This window comes from Helicoverpa zea, chromosome 9 (genome assembly GCF_022581195.2).
Source record: "Helicoverpa zea isolate HzStark_Cry1AcR chromosome 9, ilHelZeax1.1, whole genome shotgun sequence".
In the NCBI taxonomy this organism is placed as follows: Eukaryota; Metazoa; Arthropoda; class Insecta; order Lepidoptera; family Noctuidae; genus Helicoverpa; species Helicoverpa zea.
In genome coordinates, this window is record NC_061460.1 from 6,704,183 (window position 1) to 6,727,287 (window position 23,105).

At 36.4% G+C, this 23,105-nt stretch overlaps 2 protein-coding genes across 5 annotated transcripts; one reads left to right on the plus strand and one right to left on the minus strand.

Annotated features, from left to right (window-relative positions):
- Window positions 1-364: 364 nt before the first annotated feature.
- On the minus strand, window positions 365-7,119 carry LOC124633340 (4-galactosyl-N-acetylglucosaminide 3-alpha-L-fucosyltransferase 9-like). The gene is made up of 5 exons (XM_047168527.1): window positions 6,279-7,119; window positions 3,297-3,448; window positions 1,803-2,060; window positions 1,334-1,585; window positions 365-1,170 (listed from the first exon to the last, which is right to left on the minus strand). Exons 1-5 carry the CDS (start codon window positions 6,477-6,479, stop codon window positions 675-677), a joined length of 1,359 nt encoding a protein of 452 aa, XP_047024483.1. The 5' UTR covers window positions 6,480-7,119; the 3' UTR covers window positions 365-674.
- Window positions 7,120-12,023: 4,904 nt separating this feature from the next.
- On the plus strand, window positions 12,024-23,059 carry LOC124633517. Of its 4 annotated transcripts, none has more exons than XR_006984748.1 (11): window positions 12,024-12,084; window positions 12,646-12,839; window positions 14,118-14,296; window positions 14,425-14,616; window positions 14,929-15,065; window positions 15,722-15,976; window positions 16,570-16,701; window positions 18,269-18,370; window positions 18,862-19,034; window positions 19,246-20,634; window positions 22,595-23,059. XR_006984748.1 is itself a non-coding variant. In XM_047168766.1 (10 exons), exons 2-10 carry the CDS (start codon window positions 12,652-12,654, stop codon window positions 20,081-20,083), a joined length of 2,196 nt encoding a protein of 731 aa, XP_047024722.1. In that variant the 5' UTR covers window positions 12,025-12,219; window positions 12,646-12,651; the 3' UTR covers window positions 20,084-20,637. The 4 variants fall into 4 exon arrangements, 1 of the variants encoding a protein (XP_047024722.1); XR_006984746.1 differs by having other exon boundaries at window positions 12,025-12,219; XR_006984749.1 differs by lacking the exon at window positions 12,024-12,084 and adding an exon at window positions 12,436-12,549.
- The last annotated feature ends 46 nt before the right edge of the window (window positions 23,060-23,105 follow it).

A 23,105-nucleotide genomic window follows, 5' to 3' on the forward strand; every position in this document is an offset into this window, starting at 1 on the left:
CATTAAAATCTTTACTTAAGCCCGGCTCTAAAATTAAGCTCTCTCTAAGCCTTTTATGAGCAGCCGTGTATTTCTTAAAACAATTAATGTTGTTCCATAGCTGCGTAATTCTGGGAGATGTTTTCTCAAAGGCTTAACGTGACTGTCGTTTCCTCTGAGGATAAGCCAAACTACTTTGTTACTGTTGCTCTAATGTGATATTTGTTGGCACATTGTTGTAGTCAAATATGTGCATAATTCTATATATATATTTTTTTTTAATTAGACTAAAATGTCAACGCTATTTATCGAACGCAAAAATATTTACTCAGTACCTACCTATGTTATATGTATTGAGAATTCAATTAAATGAGCCACAAAAAAATCAGGTTCAAACAACTTTTTTATTAAAACAATCTAAATCTTAAGCCACGTTTAACTCGTCCTCTTTAACACCTTCAACAATACAGTAATAAAAACAAACTTGTATCATAATTCAAAGGGACCATCTCTCCCTGAATAACAATGCGATGAAATTTATTACTCAATGAACGGTGGATTTATATTTCTCCAGCAAGATCCCGGGAGGGAACTTTCAAAACTCTCTGAAATGATTTGCGGACTCAGACAAATGTTGGTCCAAAAGAATACCAGTTTGACGGTACGGAGTGAACAGTTTTTGATATTTAAACAATTCATAATACTGAAGCAGTTGTATTTTTTTTAACAGCGAATTTGCTTTCATAGCAGGCACTGGACGGATCCAGGAACAGATCAAGACGTTCTTTGTCATAAATCTTCTCACTTTCGTCATTGTAATTTAGTGCTTCACACAAACGACACAGATGGTATGACTTTGTGCCAAAATACCCGTGTTCATTGACTACTTTAAAATGATTTCTCCACATATGCATGCCTAGTATAAGATCATTATTGTCAGCTATGGCTTTGATATTGTTTGCTAATGTTTCTATACTCGTCTCCGCATCTACGAACAAGTATGAATGTGGCGGCAGCAAACTTTCGACGTCATAAATTGAAGGGCCGAATATAACAGGAATAGCACCTTTTTCGTATGCATGATAGAATCCCTTCTCAGTCAAATATTGAAAGCAACTAGTATTTTCTAATACTAAATAAAATAAATATTTCGCTACTGGGTCGCAGTCCGCTTTAAAATGTCCAGGGCAACTGAAATAAAATAAAATTGTGTTACGGAGACATTTATAGCTTGCATTTCCAGAGGGCGATTCCAACATCTTGTTACTTTGTAGTTCTATCACATCTTGAAACTACTTGAAACAACTACTGATTAAAAATACTAGGTACGTCTGTGAATAAAAAAAACATTTACCTCATTCTGTATCCCTGATTGTCTGAACATTTTCCATAAACATCAACTTGAATGTATTTCTTCAACTCTGCAACAAAGTCGTTTCTAGCCTGTACTCCGCAATTGGACATGAGCAGTGCCACCGGTCGGTCTCGTCTCTTTCGATTCCAATTGGGCACCATTGCCGCAAGTTCCGTCATGACAAATTCTGATATTACGGGTCTTTCCAAAGCTACAGTTCGTCCGTACGGCACTGGTACATCGGCATCACTCCTAGAAATTAAAGAAAGTGAGGTACTTTCATAAGAATAATGCTGGTTAAAATGTATGTCAGTTTTTTTTTCCACTAATATTATTCATGCAATAGGCCATAGACTCTTCCTATAATACCTATATACTGTGAACTAACACAAAAAAGCTGAGAAAACACCACATCCGTTAGACCAGCTCATAGAAGTTATTTGGTTATCAAACATTGAAAATATTGTACCTGTAAGTCATAGACCAATTGAATACGTCATAAAAATTCTGCAAGCTCGGGTTTTCCTTTGCTAGAGAAAATTTATTTTTTGGAGACTCATCATTCAAAAATATCCATCTTTGGTTGCGGTTCCTGTGTTTTACTTCAGGAATCAGTCCTCTTTGCAAATGTATGAGCACAGCATCTGCAGAATCCATCTGGCTATCATCTCCAGTAAAAACGCAATTTTTCACACTGCAGCCTTCTAGCAAGTTATCCTCTTTATGTCTGAAAACGACAAAAATATATATTGATTTCTGACACTTACGCGAATATTAGACATTTAAATAAACTACTTTTACGGATTTTATCGCGTTATATTAATATGCATATATATTAATATAATAACAGCATCCATGGTCACGGGCACGGGCGGGAGTCTGCCCGTGACCATGGATGCTGTAAAGGATCCGAAACGTCGGGATTAAATAATATTAATATAACGCGATAAAATCCGTAAAAGTAGTTTTACAAAAATATATGTTTGTGTTATTTACTACTTGAACTAGTTTTGATCACCTAATCGTGTTTCATAAACCTTCAATTTAAATATGTAGTTATTTCGAAATTGCAGATACAAAGCAACTACAACCTATGAACTAAATTGCGCCATAGTTTATTATATTCAATTGGGTATCTAACAAGAAACGTAGAAACCCAAATCATCTGAGTGTGACCACAACTGAACAAGCAAAGAGCCACGTGGTGAGATTACATGCCTTTTGTATAGTACTACTTGATAAAGTATATAAATAAGGGCTACTCCGTTATTTACACAGTAAAACGTTCGAAAACAGTAACGTATATTATAAAATATGATAAACTATGGTCATAAGTTTCTCTGTCGGTTGGTTGTCCTTTCACCTTCAGATCGTAGTAAAACTAATCGTATAGTAACTAAACAAAGACGATTCTGAAAAGAGGTGCATTAAATAAGCGGGCACTTTGTCCTTTTTACATAATTTTAGGACGACTCTTAGTTCAGAGTATTCCAGCTCTATCATTCCTGAAAGGTATAAAATATGTTCACATATTCATGTCAAATGGCTGTAGCTTGGTACCCGTATATTTTGCATAATCTGGTTATGCATGACCGCATGAATGATACACATTACACGCGTATAGGCGAATACGACATAATCGTACGTGAGTGGCGTTTCAAAACGACGATTCGTTCTGATGTGTGTGCTATGTTTGTTTTTCGAGAATAAACTCGTATGAATAAGATTCAAACCCTCTTAATGTGTAATCCTAGTCTCACCCGCCCACAGACAATGTTTCTCACTAATCAATACGTAAACCATACAAGTACAGACTTGGCCAGAGTGAACCTCCGGAACTACCAAATTGACAGTCCTCCATCATCATCATCTCAGCCATAGGACGTCCACTGCTGAACATAGGCCTTCCCCTGAGACCTCCATACTTTCATCAAAATAGTAAAGAAAAATAAATTTTACCAACCGTGCTTTCCCATAGTTCAATACGTGACGATTTTTGAGCCAATCCCAATATTTCCACACGAGGACTTGGTATGTTCTGTTAGCATTAGGATTAGGATTCGGTATTGGTTCACGATGAAATAATATTCCACCTAACTTTGATGAGGGCCATTCCTGGAACATGCAAGATAGTATTTTTTATTGACTCATACTTAACTAGTCTATACTATAAATATACTATAACTAGCCCTTTTCTCGCGGGTTCACCCGCGTCCCGTGGGAGCTACTACCCGCACCGGGATAAAATATAGCCTAAGTTACTCGCAGGTACCTAATATAGCTTTCTAATGGTGAAAGAATATTTATAATCGGTCCAGTAGTTTTTGAGTTTATCCATTACAACCAAACAAACAAATAAACAAAGTTTTCCTCTTTATAATATTAGTATAGATATATAATAATAAAAAAGTAAAAGTTTTACTGAAATCATATTTATTATTAAACAATTTTAATCATCTGCTTTTTGTCCCAAATTTGATGGAATCGGCTTCCAGTCTAACTAGGTGCAGCTGAGTACCAGTGTTTTACATGGACGGACTGTCGATCTGTCCGCCCCGCCCCGCGCCGCGCCGTACCCCTTGGTAAGACTAGTTTTTAATCTTTCTGGCGACTGCCAAAAAGGTTGCAAGTTTAATTGTGTGTATTACTTGAATTAAAACTGTATAATACAGCGTACCTTAAAAACATCTCAATCAAACCTTAAGGGTAGCACCACCGGTTGTGGTTTAGCTATCGTTAAAGTTAAAGTATGTCAAGGTGCCAGTAAGTCATGAATGATGCAACACACCCTTACAATAACAGACTTGAGAACTAAATCAAAACAAATCTTTGTTCAGCAGATGCAATCATGGGAATAGGCTCTCATAATAACAATAATATGATTTTTATATTCACACGTTCTTCCTGATTGTATAACCTATCTTTTCCGTGTTTTAATAACATTTTCAGAATTGAATAACAGTTCAATATCACACGCTAACATAATATTATGACCTACCTCAATTGAATAAGAGCCATCCATCTCTTATTTAATCGAATTAGATTAGATAAACTAGGAAAGAAGACACCTACGTTTCGACATATATCTCTGCTTTTAAATTGCCATTGTACGTTTACTCTTAGAATGTACCTACACAGGACATATTACTGTGCACAAGCATTTGCGCAAACATAGGCGCACTCCCTTTCCGTCACTCTTCACGTCATAGTCCGATGGGATGGCAATCCGACACGACCGGAGAGAGATCAGGGGCAGGACCGACATTAGCGTACATTCTGATGAGTGCTGTGAGGATTCAATTTTGGTTGAACTATGTATGTTATGGGTAAATGATATATATCATATGGAATGGGTAAATGAAGTATCAGTACAAAAACATACTTAATTTTTTATACATCTGACCTCAATTACGATTATTGATAGTTTATAAAGAAGATCAATTAGATTATAATTTTCCAACACTTTTTACTGGCAGTCGTGAGTCGTGACGGGACGCTACCTGGTTCTATTTACATGAGGTCATCATTTATATGAAGTTATGATGATACTAATCGTGATAAAGTATACCTACCTACCTATTGGTTACTTATTTACCAATAGCAAGTAATTATTTTACCTTTGTGTAGGATCATTACCGATAATGCTAGTTGAGAGGTTTCTATTGAATTGACTGATAAACTACTTACTACAAAGTTAATAATACATTACCAATGTCTAGCTGTTCGTGCATTGATTGCATATTAGTCTTCCATCCATAGGATGCGTACTCACTTTTTTCACAAAAATATTTCTAATCCAACAAGGGTAAGGAACCAACCTCTCAGTTATGAGTGCGTGGGTTCGATTCCAGGTCGGGTGAGTACGAATGCAACTTTTCTAAGTACATCTTGGACACCAATGGCCACCCGGCTGTCATTGAACATCCTTGGCAGTCGTTACGGGTAGTCAGAAGCCAGTAAGTCTGGCAGCCGTCTAACCAGGGGGTATTGGGTTGCCCGGGTAACTGGGTTGAGGAAGTCAGATAGGCAGTCACTCCTTGTAAAACACTGGTACTCAGCTGCATCCGATTAGACTGGAAGCCGACCCCAACATAGTTGGGAAAAAGGCTCGGAACATGATGAATAGATCATCACTCATCTCATCACAAACACTGACACTGTGTACAAAGTAGTACACAGTTTCTCATACATTTTATGTCTAATAGCGCCAAGAGTTCAACATGCTTGATGGGCGGAATTGAAGTATAGTAAATGGGATTTCTAACACTGGAATTATTTTTCTAATCGGACCAGTACCTTGGTACCTTGAGTTAACGACTGGATTTCATCCAAAACAAAAAGTCATATTATTTGTCAAATAATTACCCCTCTAAATATGAGTAACAACACATACGGTCCATTAGCCCCAAGGCAAGCAGCTGATTAGTTTGCATAACGGGTGTTAGGTATCACAACTGATAAGCCCACAATACGTTAAATAATATGTATTTGTATTTACATATATTTTAACACCCATCACCAACTAATCAGCTAACAAGCATGCTCATCACACAAATGTTGAAAGTACCGGGAATTGAACTCTTCGCGCCACTGGGTCGTCTAAATTAACAGAACACCATAATATCTAAACGTACCTACCTATATCATATATTATCTATGTCTAGACTAATATACTAATACTAATTACCTACCCACTGATAAACAAATGACCAATATGACTAATAATAATAAAGAGGAAGGAAACGTTTTATTTATTTGTACCCTAATCTCCGAAACTACTGAACCGATTTGAGATATTCTTTCACTGTTGGGAAGTTACACTAATCTCGGGTAACACTGACATAGGCTATACTTTGTCAAGGTACGGGAAGATCCCCGGGGACGCGGGGGAAACACCTAGTAGGTACTTAATAAACAAATAATATCGGAGCTAAAAAATACTCACCACACGTTGTTCATAGAAATTTTCCACAGTAGAAATATGCACTCTGTCCATCACACTTGCACTATCCGGATCAGGTGAAGCCAAATTTTTAACATAGTCTAAATTAGATATAATGGGAATAAGAGAGCACATGCATAAAATTAGAAAAATAGCAGCTTTCACTGAAACTTTTCTTCGTACTGCATTCAAAATATAAGACATTTTAAATATCTCCTTAGACGTAAATTACTCTTAAGCTAACACTAAATTTCCAATTCCGACAACTGTTGTTACCGCATTATTAGGCTCATTATTCTGTGTTATTTTTCCAAATTCATTCCGAATATTATCGGAGAGCTAAAATTACATTAGTCCAATAAACCGACTTTTATTCCTTTACATCACAAAATTAATATCCACGTTTAACTTTGCCTGAAAAGGCTACACTTTTAACACTTACATTAGAAAAAGAAATCAGTTATTGATTTTTATGATCTTCTTAAAAAGTCTATTAAAACTGTTGATCGTATCGAATCACTTTTTGATAATAACTTCGACATTTGAAAACGGTCTTATCACGCGGCATTGCTATTAAACCGAGAATTGCTGAATACGTTCAGTACTAACGGTTTTGGAAAACGTATTGGCGTATCTACATGTGTGTTAAGGCAGGCACATTACGAGGTGTTGTGTACGTCGAGTTGACACGAAATATTACGCACTGATAATAACATACTCGTACATTGTTACCAAAATGTAAACTTCCAATGGATGCGCGACACTCGAACAATGGTGTTGAAATCATTAAAATTTGACCGAGGACGTCCTGTTTCGATGATAATCAGTACGAAATGATACGTTCGCATGGGTTATATATAGTACCTATCCATCTAAGTATGACCTACGTAACTTGCCTAGGTAGAACCCAACTTTCGCACAGAGGTTGAGCATTGCCATCCAACGTGGCAATGCTGCCAGTCTTTTGGGTACATTACCCAGTGACAGCGATGAGGAGCAATTTTTTGATGCACTGTATTAGTTTTAAGTTGTATAATAATATATATATAAGTTTATTTTATTTTTTTTTTCAATTAATGTAAATATTTTATGAATAAAACTTTTGATAACATAAACTACAGTATTAATTACTAGATTTAAGTACATACTTCTGTAGCTAGCTAGGATTTATAGGTAGGTAGTTAATTAGATGCTTTTTGCGACTGATTACAATTTGATCCCGTCGTAAAATTTTAACTATCGAATACGATAAGACCTAATTACATTAATGACATAATTTACCCAACTTAACTACGTAGGTACCATTCTAACAGAATCTAAAAGAAGTCTATATTAATCGGGCTATATTACCTATTTATCTTATTTGCTATATTATTTAATAAATCCAATTAAATGTATTTTACTTTTTACAGTACCTATGTTTTTGTCGAATATCTCCGTTTCGTAAATATATCTAAAAGATTCAATTAAGTAGGTAATTACTTTAAGGTAGATGTTACACACATATTTGAGGACAGTATCATATCTAATTTGAAGTACCTACAGTATCAATATCTGATATGCCCACGTATGTCCATCAAAATGTTATCTTTACAGGTGCTTTAACCATATTTTCAAACTCAGTGGACGTTATCCCCTCTGGCTCACTGCAGAAGGGACATTGTCTAACATTTTATTCTAATTTTTGACTAGTCTGCAAAATGTAATAGGTGTCTGCTCAACTCTAGATTCTACCGTTTTAGCATCATTGCCTACCGACATCTCCCCTATTATAAGGAGTTCGTTGTAAAGTACTTCGTCTCCATTAAAGAGCCGATAATCTCAGACGAAGTTCAACCCATCGCGGTGTAAGTTCTCGTCAATACCGCAAAGCAAAACAAGCCTCAACACAAGGTAGTATATAAGTGCCTACATATGAACATCCTTCCGGAGTTCCTACGACTCTCCATTTGATTTGTCCACTGTTCGACTCTCTCCACTGTCTCCGTCATTAGGTCAATTTTTATTAAAATAAACGCCAAAAGGATTTAGACTACTTTATTTTTAGGTTAGTAGTGCACCCTGGAAAAGTGATTACTTTCTTGTAATCAGGATTCCAAGACGTTAGCAATAAGACTTTCAAATCTTTTCAAGCCATAGTTACTACCTCTACAAACAAAAGATAAATAAAACAAAAAATGTAAGCATAATTTGCAAAACAGTCCAATGTGAAAGGAGAATCTCGAAGTATTTAAAAAAATACAGTTAAATAATTATTTAAACTTGGCGCTTTTTTATTTTCAAGCTTGTATAGACTATTTATAAGCTGCAGAAAAAAAAACATGTGATAATAAAATTTGTCTTATCTCCAATAATTACTATTATTTTCAATCATATTTTATACTATTACTATTATTTTCAATTTATATTTAAAAATACTAATTTTCGCTTGAGTGAAAGGGGAAGGTCCCCTTTCATGTACTGCTTCATGGACCAGTAGCTTTTCCAGGCGTTCTCTATGCGGCGATCGATCTCCTTTTCCTGCCTGTTGTCGAAAGAAACTAACTGGCCCAAGTAGATGTACTCGTCAACATAGTGTAGAGCTTGCCCATCTACCTCGACCCTACGTTTCGTGCTGTTGGTCATTGTGTGTGTCTTGCTCATGTTCATTTGAAGTCCAACCTCTTGGCTTGCCCTGCTCAGATCTTGGAGCATTTCTTGGAGCTCTGCTGATGTAGACGCAAAAAGAACTATATCGTCAGCAAACCGCAGATTGGTCAGCCTTTTGTTTCCGATGACGATACCCTCAGATGTCCACGGCACACTGAGTTTCTTGAAAACCTCCTCCAATGTGCAGGTGAATAGATTAGGAGACAGCGGGTCTCCCTGTTTGACGCCTTTTTCTATGGAAAATGACGGACCTGGGGAAAGTAGTTTTATGGATGCTGTGCTGGCCCTGTAGATTAATTCCAATAGCTTTATATAGGTCTCATTTACTTCTTGAGAGCGTAATGATGTGAAAATCGCTGTGTGATTGAGACTATCAAAAGCCTTAGAATAATCCACAAAAGCCAGGTATAATGGTTTATGGTACTCGTTGTATTTTTCTATTATTTGGTTGAGTGTAAACAGATGGTCGGTTGTGGAGAAGGAAGGTCGAAATCCGGCTTGCTCGACTGGTTGATGTTTGTCTAATTGGCCTCTTATGCGGCTTGTATAATTTTTATAAACAGTTTATATAGATGGGAAATTAGGCTTATGGGTCGATAGTTGTTGATTTCGGACTTGTCGCCTTTTTTATGGAGAAGAATAATATTGGAATGGGTAAACTGTTTCGGTATCTGGCCAGAATATAAAATGGAATTAAAAAGATTTGTGATATGTTGTGTTAAAGTGGTTTTGAACAATTTCAGTATCTCAGTACTGATGCCATCATCTGCAGGACTCTTATTGTATTTTAAGCTTTTTAACGCTATATCAACTTCGCCACCAGTAATGGGAGAGATAGTGTCAGCACAGCGGTATTCGATAGGGGCAGAGGGTCTTGACGAATCTGTGTATAAGTTTTTGTAAAAATCAGTACATATGTGTATTATTGTGTCTCTACTGTGTTGTTTTACACCATTTTTGTCGCGCAGACACGTCAGCCATGTTTTGGTTCTAGAGATGCAATTTTTTGCTGATTTAAGTGATCCTCCTCGCTCCAGAGCATTTTTGATTAAGTTTGTGTTATAATTTCTCAGATCTTTCCGGATATTTGTTTTTACTTTCCTGTCTAATTCTCTGTATTCTACCGTTTGCCAAATTGTGTTTGTTCTTTTGTTAATTAGTGATATTGTGCTATTGGTTAGTTTATTGGTTTTTTGTCGAGCTGTTTTGATTTTGTTGGTTGCATTCTTTTATTGTATCATACTGTGTTTGTGGGTCATTTGTACTATTTTCTAATAAATTAAAACTATTTTTCAGTTCTAACTCAAAGTTTTCCCAGTTACCAAGAAGAATTTGTTTACCCAAAGGTTTTATTTGTTTACGGAATAGTTGTTGCCTGTGAATTTTAAAATCAAATACTAGTCTTGCTCTAAGAGGTCGGTGGTCGGAAGAAAATTTAATTTGATTTCTAATACCAACATCTTTTATTGCGTGCTTACAGGAAGATAGTACAAAATCAATCTCGTTTTTTGTTCTACCATCTGGAGACATCCATGTCCATCGGCGCTGAGGCTTTTTTGTAAAGAAGGAGTTGCTGATGCTCAGCATTTGTCCAAAGGCGAACTGAAGAAGACGACTGCCCCTTTCATTGCGTGTTCCTAAGCCATGTGGGCCGATGATTTTGTCATCATCCTGATCTTGACGAACTCCGATCTTGGCATTGAAGTCGCCTAGAACAATATTAAACGTGCCTCTGTTGTCCTCGCAAGCCTTGTTAAGCAGGTCGTAGTAGTCTTCGACATCGTCATCAGAGTAGGCAGATGTTGGTGCATACGTCTGGACAAGTGTTAAGGTTTTGGTGTGAGCTAATCTAAACTTAAGAACAGCAATCCTCTCCGAGTAGCCTCTGAATTCTATGATATTATATTTCCACTTTTTAGCAACCAGAAAACCTACTCCATGGAGACCACTGCCAGTGCCAATGTGAAAGAATATGTTATCGTCCCTCTCTTCTGTTGCTTCTCCTTCCCTCCTCACTTCTGAAACACCTACAATGTCCCAACGGATGTCTTTAAGAGAGTTTTCCAACTCTACTAGGCGCTCGTCTTTTAGCAATGTTCGGACATTATAGGTTAATACGTCGAGCTTATCGGTATCCAGTAGAACGTTAGCCGCGGTTGTTTGACGGGGTATCGATCTCGCCCGGAGATTGTATACGCCCCGGGTCCCAGTGCCGGGCTGGCTTCCGTCAGAGACAGCTCGGTCGCTGGGGCCGCCGGGCACTTGGGGCCGAACTGTGGGTGAGTAACTCATCAAGCGAAAATTAGTCGACATGTGTATCTTGTCCGTCCTAACCTACGGTGCACAAACTTGGTCTCTCACGGAGTGTCAGAAGTCCAAACTCAAGGTTTGCCAGAGAGCAATGGAGCGTAGCCTTTTAGGCATTAAACGGACGGATCGCATCCGGAATACCGTTATACGTTCCAGAACAGGAGTCGCTGATGTGGGCCGAAAGGCGGCAACACTGAAATGGAACTGGGCCGGACACGTCAGCCGTATGCATCCGGAAAGATGGGCCACTATTGTCACCCAGTGGACACCCCAGGATGGACACCGCAGGCGGGGTAGGCCCCGGAAGAGATGGCGGGACGAACTGGACGCCTACTGTCGGGACTGGTGGACTCGATCGAGGGATCGAGAAGTGTGGAAGCGGGATGGGGAGGCCTTTGCCCAGCTGTGGGACATTATAGGCTAGTAATAATAATAATTTAAAAATACTGTTAGATTATAGATAAAGTTTAGGATAAAAATAGTCAAATGCTGGTCCTCTTTTATGAAATGAAAACAATTTTCTGAAGTCTATGGTCGGGAATCACTAAGGTAAAAGTGTGGTTCAACTAGTCAAAATATGCTGGGTTTTATTTCTCATCCTGTAATACTCCAAATAATACTAAAGTCCAACTTTGGCGACGCGGCGGTATATCAGTATTCAGTATAGTTCAGTTTTTTAAGCATTTTGTAAAACTCCCAAACACTTGAAAAAAATATTTGCTAGAATTTGGTGAGATCAGTTTTTAACCTTGTCTATGACTTAAACGTCACAATGGAAAATTATCAGTGAAAATGTCAAAACAAAGCAAATGTCAAAACTTAAAGAATCGTAAAATCGTAATTACAAGCTGTAAGTTTACGACGATCACAATATTATGTTGGATCAATGTTCATAGCTTTAACCCGGACATTCCTGTGACATTGTGCATGGTCTTTCATTGTGTTAACATAACTATCGTGGGCGAATCGTGAACCGCATTTTGTGGTAAGACATATTGTAAATAAAAACTCGAGTACTAATTTAAGCTAATTAGTAACATATATAGTTTACTAAGCTATAGCTGGTTTAACATAACACCCTATAAACAACCAATAAACAGAAACATAAAAGTATCCCTCTTTCATTGGTACGCCTATGTACACGCGTTCTAGGTACGTAGGTACACAATAGGTATATGTGCACTTATGCTGATTAGTAATGAGTCACTAAGTACACGCATGTCTCCATAAATGTATAAAATAATATTAAAATTTGAAGCACAACATGCGGTTTGTTACAGTTCCCAGACAATGTTAGACATATTCCTTGGTATAGGTATTTATAATCAATTTACGTAATTGCTCATTAGATCATGGCACTCTTATAAGTATTAATCATGATGCAATAGTTATAATTAATTATAAATTTCAGATAAAGATGGCTTCCCAGCACTCGGGTATACTACAGCAAGTGGAGAATTTTGAGATTCTTCCGGAAGCAGTTACTTTACAAAATGAGGGTGATGATGTACATATTGAAAAGGCTGTTGAGGCTATGATGCAACTTTCTCCAGTACAAATACAACAAGAGTACTATGAAAATTTGGGCGACTGCGACTGGGTGAAGTAAGTTACGGCTACGTTTTTCAAACTTATATCAATTTAATTACATTTATAATTATAAAAATTGAATATTTTATAATTTCACTGCTATGTATGTTTAATTATTATGACTTTTAATTAATCTTGTATATTTGTGATATATTTCTTATCAGTACTGTGCACTTTAACATGGCTTATCATTAAACACTCACTAAATATTATTTTTGGCATGCCAATTTTCCTCAAATCTTATGCAGTTTTTATAAGCAATAATTTTTTTTGGGAACTATATTTTTTGTCACCAAAATTTATATTTGTCATCAAGTTGTATCACCTAATAAATAGATCTATCGCCACGAAATATTTTCGTTCTCAGATAAACAAAGAGTGTTCCCAGGTATGAATTAGCAAATTATTGTTAATATAATGTGTAAAATATGAGATGGATTACCAATAAAATTGTAGTGCATTACATGAATATAAACTTCGTTCTTATAATAATAGTTTTATTACTTAAATAATATCTTGGTGCTCAAAATGGTAGATCTGTCACCAAATAAATCGATTAATCGATCCCTGACTGCGACTCCTTTTTATTTGTTATTTTGTCACCAATACAGTAGTTACATTTTATTTCGTTCAGTTATTAAAATAATGTATTCGTTACCAATTTAATACATCAGTTTATAATTTTAATAAAAATATGTTCAAAGGGAAGAGGAAGGGAAGGGAGACAAATTGGCGCGCTTTCGGGCCTCAACGAATGGGTTGTAGGTTGGTTGTAGGTAGGTACGATCATACGATGCGGGGCGCGGGCAGTGAGATTTTTAACAATAAATATTGATTATTTTGACTTTGATTAATTGTTTTATTTACTATTCAGCTAGAAATTTAATTTAAATATATTTATACTACCTGTGGAAACTAAAGCCCTTGGGGGGAGGCACATGGCCAGTTAAGTAGTAGACTCTTTTGGTTGAAATGATGATGACGACCACCCTACATTTTTAGACCTTCATGAAATTTTCTAGTGATATAATATATGATTTATTGGTGATCTCTTTAAATTAGTTTGCTTAAATACTATTAGGACAAACCTATTATAATACATACAAAATCATTTATTTGGTACTTGACCCCATATCTCCATGATTTTCGGTAATTTATTGTGGAAATGATTTTATATTGTTTGGTGACTACATTTGGTGACAAATCTACTATTTTGAGGGCAAACCCTATTATTTAAGAAACACAAAATGAATTAAATTGGTGACAGCTTAAATCATACCCATTTTTTTTTAGGTATGAGAAAAGTAATAGAAACTATTTGCTACAAAATGTAGCATTTGCACTTTTCGGTGGTCCCAGCTATGAAGGTGAACTGTCAGAAGTTGAGGACAATCAGCACGCACATCTTGAAGGATATACCTCAAGACAAAAGGAACAAGTCATGAGAGTATATGAAAAATTATGTGAACAAAGTATGTATCACAATCAAAACATAGTTTTTTTTTTTTTTGTAAATAAAAAAGATAAACTCTTACATTTTCAAAGGGCATTAAACCTGAAATATTCAATATGTACTACAAATATTAAAATTATTTTCCAGGTAAATATTCCCACAATGACGATGATATAGTAATGTCAGTGCTTCTGATTGTGTGCGCTAAACCAAAACCTCTGAAGTTCTATCAAATACAACCGTCAAACTACTGGTTGGACTTGCATGAGAAAACTGACAGTGATATATGGTGTACCGCGGTATTCAGGGTCAGAAAATGCATACCTACTACTGTTGGAAGTAAGTATTACAATTGACCTCAATAAAAATATACATGTAGTAAGTATGATAATAGGATTTTCTAATCAAGTGCATGTCATTAAAATTTTTTTGAGGAAGCCTGCCCAGTTTTTATCGCATAGAACATTAGCATTTGTATTAAATACATACACTGAAATCAAATAAATACATCATAGCTGATGGAAGGATGCACTTATCTCCTCCTCCTCTTAAAATATCATCAGAATGTGGTTAATAATAAACATATTTAGTCCCATTTAAAGGGTAAAGAAAATAAATTTATTAGTGAACTGAGTCCTTCTATTATTACAGTGAAGTCTTGCCGAGTCTACATCGACGAGAATGCCCGAGTATATCATGACTGGGACTCGTACCTAACAAACAATACTCTGCCAAAATGTGTCATTATTGTGCCTGAAAATGGAGAGTACACTGGAACACTTATAGAGGTGAGGAAAGAAAACTTATTACTTAGAACTTCCTACATAGTAATTTATTGTAAATCCCCTGAATTACTGCACTATTCATTGAAAATATGTATAAGTAATTTCACGGTTTTAAATTTATATATCTAACTAAAAATTATTTATTCAAACTATAATAAAATCAAATGAATAAAAATCAGTACTTTTTAATGACAAAAAATACTCAAAAACAGCCCCCAAAACGGCCACCCTACACCACTTGGTATGTGTTATTGCTGGGAAGAAGTGGCGCAACAAATTGCCTAGAATTTTATTGGCATGAGTTGAATCTCAGTAATAAATCCCAGAGAATGTTGCCTTTCACACGTCAATAAGTAATGAATGATCCATGTCACTTTATGACTGACTAATAAAATGTATTGCATATAATCATCGGCAAGGATATTGAGCCCTAACCTTCACCTGCGCAGAAGCACAGTTTAAATATATCCATATCTTTACCATGCAGAACTGATTTATTGGTTTATTGCCTTAAGTTTACAGTGCGCAAAGCGATCCCCACTCTTCCGCCGAGAGCTAATTATCCATGCCGATAATTATACCTCTATTTTCAATTAATGAAAAAATAAAAAGAATATAATACTCTATTATTTAATCGGCATATTATTTTACTTTTTCAGGGAGAAGAAACTTTCGCAGTAAAATTGACCGTGGCACCTTCTCCGACGCTCGGTATAAAGGCGCGGGTGCTAAGCACAGTCGACACGGCTAGCACAGTGGCTTCTATCGGGGCTATTGGAGTTATCGGGGTGGCAGCTTTCACTCCAGTAGCGCCGGTTGTACTGGTGGGTGCGGCGGCTGCTACGGTAGCCACTGGGGTCTACGGCCTTGTACGGTCCTCTCTTCACTTACATGATAGAAGTGTTCATGAACAGGTAAAGATTTATGATGTTTATAGTTCTTGCTAAACTTAATGGCGGCTCGCAACTAACTTAGCGTAGGTACACTATTTGTAGGAACTACACAACAAATGTACTACTACAAATGTGTGTAGTTTCTACAAATGGTTGGCTGCTACTGGTGGTTAAGCAACTAAACAACAATATTATTAACAAGTGATGCACGTTTGTTTTTTCGAACGTAAAGCAGTCTGTTGAGATTTTTTGCTTGGGAATGACGTTTTGATTAGCATTGCTATACATTTGGGTCAGTGGGTCATCTGAGGCGGATTTTGTGTTTTCCTTTTGCCTTCTAGATTTTGATTTGTTGCGTTTTTTATTTTGATTTTCTACGTTATGAGTGTCCAAAAATAAATCACTCACTCAGCATAACTTGCTGAAACGATTTCCACAGCTAAATACTAATATAGCATTTATGTTAAGTGTGTATTATGTCACAGGACCATGGAATAGTCTTTGAACGTAATTACCGACCATGACCATAGTATAATTTCACAACACACATAATCTGTGTCAGTATTCATGTCATGCAACGATTATAATGTTTTATTATATATTTTTTGTTATAGACCATCAGTCCGACAGACGCTGAAGCTCGAGGTAGTTGGTTGAACATCGCGGCGTCGAGTGTAGGCCTGGCCGCCGGCGCCGCTAGCTCGCTCCTTTCCCGTTCTGCTGCCGCCGGTACCAATATGACAAAGGTACTGTCAGGGCTTATTGGAAATGTTCACGATGGTGACGTAATTAAGAGTTCACGGACCCACGAAACAACAACACAAAAGAAACGCTACAATCGGCGTAGATTTTATTATGTACATTTTAATACTTTTTATATGGCCTCGCCGTCAGCGCTGACGCCGGCGTACGCCCTCCCTAGTAATGTACCTACATGTAAAAAAACTAAGTACAAAACTAAACAACTACTGGAAATACGCCCCTAATTGTCATTGTAATTGACATTGAACACACTTGGAAGTCGTTACGGGTAATCAGAAGCCAGTAAGTCTGAACCAGTCTAACCAAGAGGTATTGGGTTGCCCGGGTAACTGGGTTGAGGAGGTACACATACAGCGACGTACAAATATTTTATAGTAGTATAATGTAGGTATAATGACATCGTTTTTGAAATAAAAATAATATTTTTAAAAGAATTTTTGAAAATAATTGAATAATATTGTACATCATTATTAAGACTGGTTTGGCTCAAATTAATATGAGAATTATTTTGTACTAATATAAATATTCAAATGTTATGCTATTTTTTGTTTATACTAGGTTAGTTTTTTATCTTTATTGTAAATATGTAGATGTATTTTTATAATCTTAAAAAAGTTTGTTAGTAATGATAAAGGACAATACTCATGAAGTATGAGAAAAAAACCCAGGCCCGGCGCCAAAGAAATGTAACTCAAAATATAGGTAAAAATAAGTAATTAAATATTACATAGGGGGCATTATCGAAATCAGTGGCTATATGTGTGAAATTGCTGTTCGAATTTTAACATCTGCGGTACATTGCTACTCGAGATTTTAGAGGTAACATAATGTATTAGTAAAAGGAACAGCAAACAGATACAGTTGTGGTTTAAGAGTGTACATAATGACATGTTTAGGGCAACTTCTCCACTATTCTACTTACTTTTATAAGATAATAGGATGATAGAACTAAAACACGATATGAATGTACTTTTCATTTTAATAATAACTTCTAAAAGTCATCGATTCTTTATTTCTAACACGACATGATCCAAAAATGTTGCGGGATGCGCGAACTGTTCCTCATGTCTAGCCCACCCTAAGTAATGTAAGACGCTCATGACGCGATGACGTGGGCGCTGCAGCCCAATGTCCTCCACCCATGAATACAGGAGCAGTAATATCCTGATATGCCATTCCTGCCATTTTCCCTCGTATAAAGAATTTAGGTGTAAAGGAACACTGCTAAAGTGAAGTTAACCCGGTTTGGACAAGGCTTGCGTCGCATCCCAAAGTCCCGAGCTGTACTTCGGTATTGATTTATCTTTTTGGAGAGGCTTATTACTTGCCATATTACTTGTTTGTTATATCAGATAGCACTTTAATTAAACTATAAGCCCCAGCTGCTCATGTTACCCCTTTAAAAATCAAATAGCAATTTCACACATATAGCCATTGATTTCGATGATGCCTCCTATGCAGTATTTTATTACTTATTATTACCTATAATTTGAGTAACTTTTCGTTTGCGCCGGGCTTGGGTTTTTTTTGAGCATTGTCCTTTATTTGTAGACAGGACAAGCGCTAGCTGTGTCTGTGGAAGTATTACGTCACGCAAACATGGTCACTGGTGGCGCGGGCGTCGTCAACAGTCTCCTTCATATTATACTGAAGGTAAGTTCTCTAATCATTATCATAATATCCGCCAATTGCCGTCCATTGCTGGACGTATATGCCTCCCCCAACGAAAGCCTACCATCCCGGTCATAGGCAGACCATATCCATTAGTTTCACAAATATGTACTTTAAAGTAAATATTGTATTATGATATGGTTACTTAAAACTATACATATACTATCAACATAAAACACCTTCATCTGTTCTAAGTAATATAACAACTATTTTATATTTTCCACCCTGTGTTCTATCAACCAATGACATTTTGACCTACCTTCAGAAAATTTGTAGAGACGAGTGTCATGCACTGTTTTTCGACAAAGTGGGTCATAAACACTGACCTCGTTATAAATGACATCGGTCGATAGTAAGTTATGGAATGCAATAAACGATATGTTTTTTTTTTTTTTTTTTCATTTTATTTAAGCACGATAGGTTTTCATTATATTGATTTGTGATGTTGTAATACATGTTTTTTTTTTCTCTAGTACCGCAAACATGGAGAGAAGCCGACTAAGTTAGAGTTGTTCCAATTCGCATCGGCGACTTTGTTCTTCTGTCACGCCGTAGTGTCAAACCGAACGGCACAGAGTATTATAGAGGATGCTCAGGCTAAAGCGATCAACGAGTACCGGGCCACTCTTAGGAGCAATAGACACAGGTGAGGTTTTACTCTTATTATCTTTGGCAGCAAATGTACTCTTCCTTCTTGAAAAACTATCAATTTTAAGCGTATGATTTAGATAGATTCCGTAATATTAATTTTATTCAGCATAAACATTTGTAACCTTCTGAATTTTATTTTAAAAATATGAGTGCAAAAATAATAAATCACGCTTGTCCAATTTAATTACAACATAATTTATTTCCAGAAAAATGTTCGACAAGATCAGCGCTGAATCGAGAAGGATACAAGGTGCCATACAAGGCAACACTGAAGTCATTAGAGGCATTCAGAACATCATCGACAAAGACCAGTACTTTGCCGACGTGCTCCGAATCAACAAAGATGTCAACCAACACAAGCTCAGAATATCCATGACTTCTGATGGTCAGGTTAACTTGAACTCCCAGCACAAATTCAACCCTGCAGAGCTCTATAACCTTGGTAAGGAAGGAAGGGCGCAACTGTTCAGTTCACTTGGACCTGCCTCTGTCAACACAAGTAATGTACCAACAAGGATTGTGCCCACAACGAATGCCGTGTCCGGTTACATAGAAGGCGAGGAAGAAACAACACTAGTAGGAATTCACCCCGGTGAAATACTAAGAATTGGATCACTACTAGTGAGAGTAAGTGCGTCTGGCGCCGAAAATGTAGCGCTTATGTTAGAAAATTTAAGCCAAGATGTGTACGCCAACTTGATGACGATATCCTTCAATGTGTTATCCAAACTCCTTCCTGAAGACATTGCCAGGCTGAGGCTGTTGAGTCCCGAAGAAGATCTAATCGTCCAAATAGTAAAGTTTGTATTCAACTATATGAAGCATGAGAGGCCACTGGGCGACCCGAGCAGAGATAACGACAATGGCATCGTAATAGTGCTAAAAGAGTTCTTCCAAGAAGGTGTTGTTCGTCAAGAAACCATTTTATATTTGAAAGATCGTTTGTTAGGCTGGGTCGACGGTGAAATGGATCGCAGAAGGCTAGAATTTCCGAACAAAAAGTCAATTGTATGTGAAAGTTGTAGGGGTATAAGATATGCTTAAGAATTAATATTTTTGAGATAATTTTTTTTATTGTCTTGTTCTACGAAAATACTGTTTCATATTTTCTGTGTACTAAAACTAGGTAAATATTTATTCAGTGGCTTAAAACATAATATATCATATTTACCCACTGCGAAAAGGGTACATCTATTACTATTAAAATTGTAGAAAGCTTAACCAAATAGCCCATTGAAGGGATTTTAGATTTTAGGCACTCAATCAGATCTTGCTAAGAGTACTATTTTTCTATTATTTAATTCAATAAGACGATCTGGATAAATGACAAAATTAAAATAATGTCTTCATAACTTAACCTACAGACTGGTATAATGCCATTATTGTCCTTAAAAGTATATTATTAAACACAATCTGTGTAATTAAACTTCGATTATACACTTATATAATATTTACCTTTTATAAGTGTTTTTGAACATTGCACATAATTTACAAATAAAATCACTTTTAAAAACATTAAAAATCAGACATATCAGAAAAGTCCAAATATTGTACATTAGGTATAAGTACTCATAAGGCTTAATTTGTATTGCTTTTTATAGCCCGGTCAAAATAGACATTTGAAATAACAAAAATTCCCACAAAGCTGATTTTTGGTGGAGAGCTAGATTTGATCATTATAAATAAAATACTAAAAGTCCCCATCGATCCCATGTGTGCGTCAAAAGTTATTCGAGGTCAAATGTCAAAATGTTTGGTTTTTTGTGTTTTTTTCGAAAACGGTAAGTTTTATCAAAAAAATACATCAGACCAAAATTGTAGATTATAAAATTTTCTACAAGAATGGCATTAACAGTTTTCTCATAAATCTTACCATTCCTGAGATATCGCGATTCAAAGAGTCACACTACACATGATATGCACATACAAGCCACGTATGTACGACGGCTGCCTTTAAGTTTTGTCGTTTGAAATAAGTATAGACAATCTAATAGGGTAATTCCATTTATTGTTTTTCAGAGAATTCTCCGCAATATTTAATGCACTTTTGCATGCATTAAACCCAGTTCTTGAAATATTTATTCCATTCTGAAGTGGGGGTAGTCAAATTGGCCGATTTGTATGAGTCAACAGCTTTTTCAGGTGTGCTGAAACGTTTACCACGAAGACTTTACTTAATTTTGGGGAATGTAAAACAATCGTAATGCCCACGGATCCATGTTACGGTATGTTACATGTTGGTCTGCGACAATTAACTGCCGCATAGCCTCGATATTATCTTGGGTCATATGGGGTTTTGAATTACCTTCACGTGGCTTGTCGCTAAGGCTAGATTGCCCACTTTTAAATCCTAAATATCAGCGTACTGCAGTCCTAAGGCATGGTTCTGCATTACTAAACACAGAACAAAATTTTTTCAACCGCTGAAGTCGCGCACAATCCGCTTTTAAAGTGTAGAAAATTATCGCATGCTAATTTTCCTTCGACATTTCCATTTTTATCCAGAAGACTGGGGTTGGAAATTGATACATAATATCTGGACCCTATTAAAACTTTACTCCCACTTGCTCCAGAAAAACTCCTGACATTATTTTTTGCAATTGCAAAAATGATTGTAGTATCAAATCATCCTCCGAGCCCTTTTCCCAACTATGTTGAGGTCGGCTTCCAGTTTAACCGGATGTAGCTAAGTACCAGTCCTTTACAAGGAGCGACTGCCCTATCTGACCCCCTTAACCCAGTCACCCGGGCAACCCGGGTAACAATACCCCTTGGTTAGACTGGTGTCAGACTTACTGGCTTCTGACTACCCATAACGACTGCCAAGAATGTTCAATGACAGCCAGAACCTACAGTTTAACATGCCATCAGAAACACAGTCATTAGTGTCCAAGATATGATTAGAAAGTACATACAAACTTAGAAAAGTTGCATTGGTACTTGTCTGACCTGGAATCGAACCCACTCATACTTGAGAGGTTGGTTCTTTACCCACTAGGCCACCACGAGTTTTTGTATGAATCTGATAAATCTAAAACAATCACAATAATAGTTAACCCAATAGTTAATATCCATAATGACATCATATTAGAACTTGACGGCAATTATTCCCTTAAACTATCCTAAAATTGTCATGACAGTTAGTGGAGTAGGTCTACAGGGGAAACCACGATAAAAAAAAAGGCGCCGAGTATACTACCTCACAGGTGGCGTGGAAATGTGTGCATGTCATGTGTGGAATATACTTTGAAGCGCGATATCTCAGGAATGGTAACATTTAGGAGAAAACTGTTAATGCCATTTTCGTATAAAATTTTATAATCTACAATTTTGGTCTGATGTATTTTTTTGATAAAACTTACCGTTTTCGAAAAAAACACAAAAAACCAAAAATGTTAACATTTGATCTCGAATAACTTTTGACGCACACATGGGATCGATGGGGACTTTTAGTATTTTATTTATAATGATCAAATCTAGCTCTCCACCAAAAATCAGCTCTGTGGGAATTTTTGTTATTTGACCACTACTTTTATGTCTATTTTGACCGGGCTATTAATAAAATATCGCAGTACCAAGTGAAAGTTAAAGATATTTATATAAACATGTGATAGATTATGCACTGTGATAACAAAACTGATTGCTTATTAGGATTTACGAAATATTACTGCACAAGATTATAGTGCCTTTTGAATTAAAATCTCAAGAAATGTGTACTTAAATACAGACAATGTGATTAGATAGGGATATTACTGAAAATTATAGATGCCACGGAAAATCACTGTAAAAAAAATATAAAATCGTATATTGTTGGAGAGTTTGCCTACCTAAGTTCTATTTTATCACAAAAATAAAATAGTCACAACAGAGAAACTCACAGCTAGATAGTACCATAGTACCTTCCTATCCAGATTTATCACTTTGGCTGTAAGATGTACACAAATATTATGCATATAGAATAATAAATAAAAAGAAACAAATAATGTGGTGTTGTTATAATAAACTATCTGATTTAGCGATTTTTTTGAGTTTACTTCCAATTACCTTGTAACCTTCCTTGCTTGGT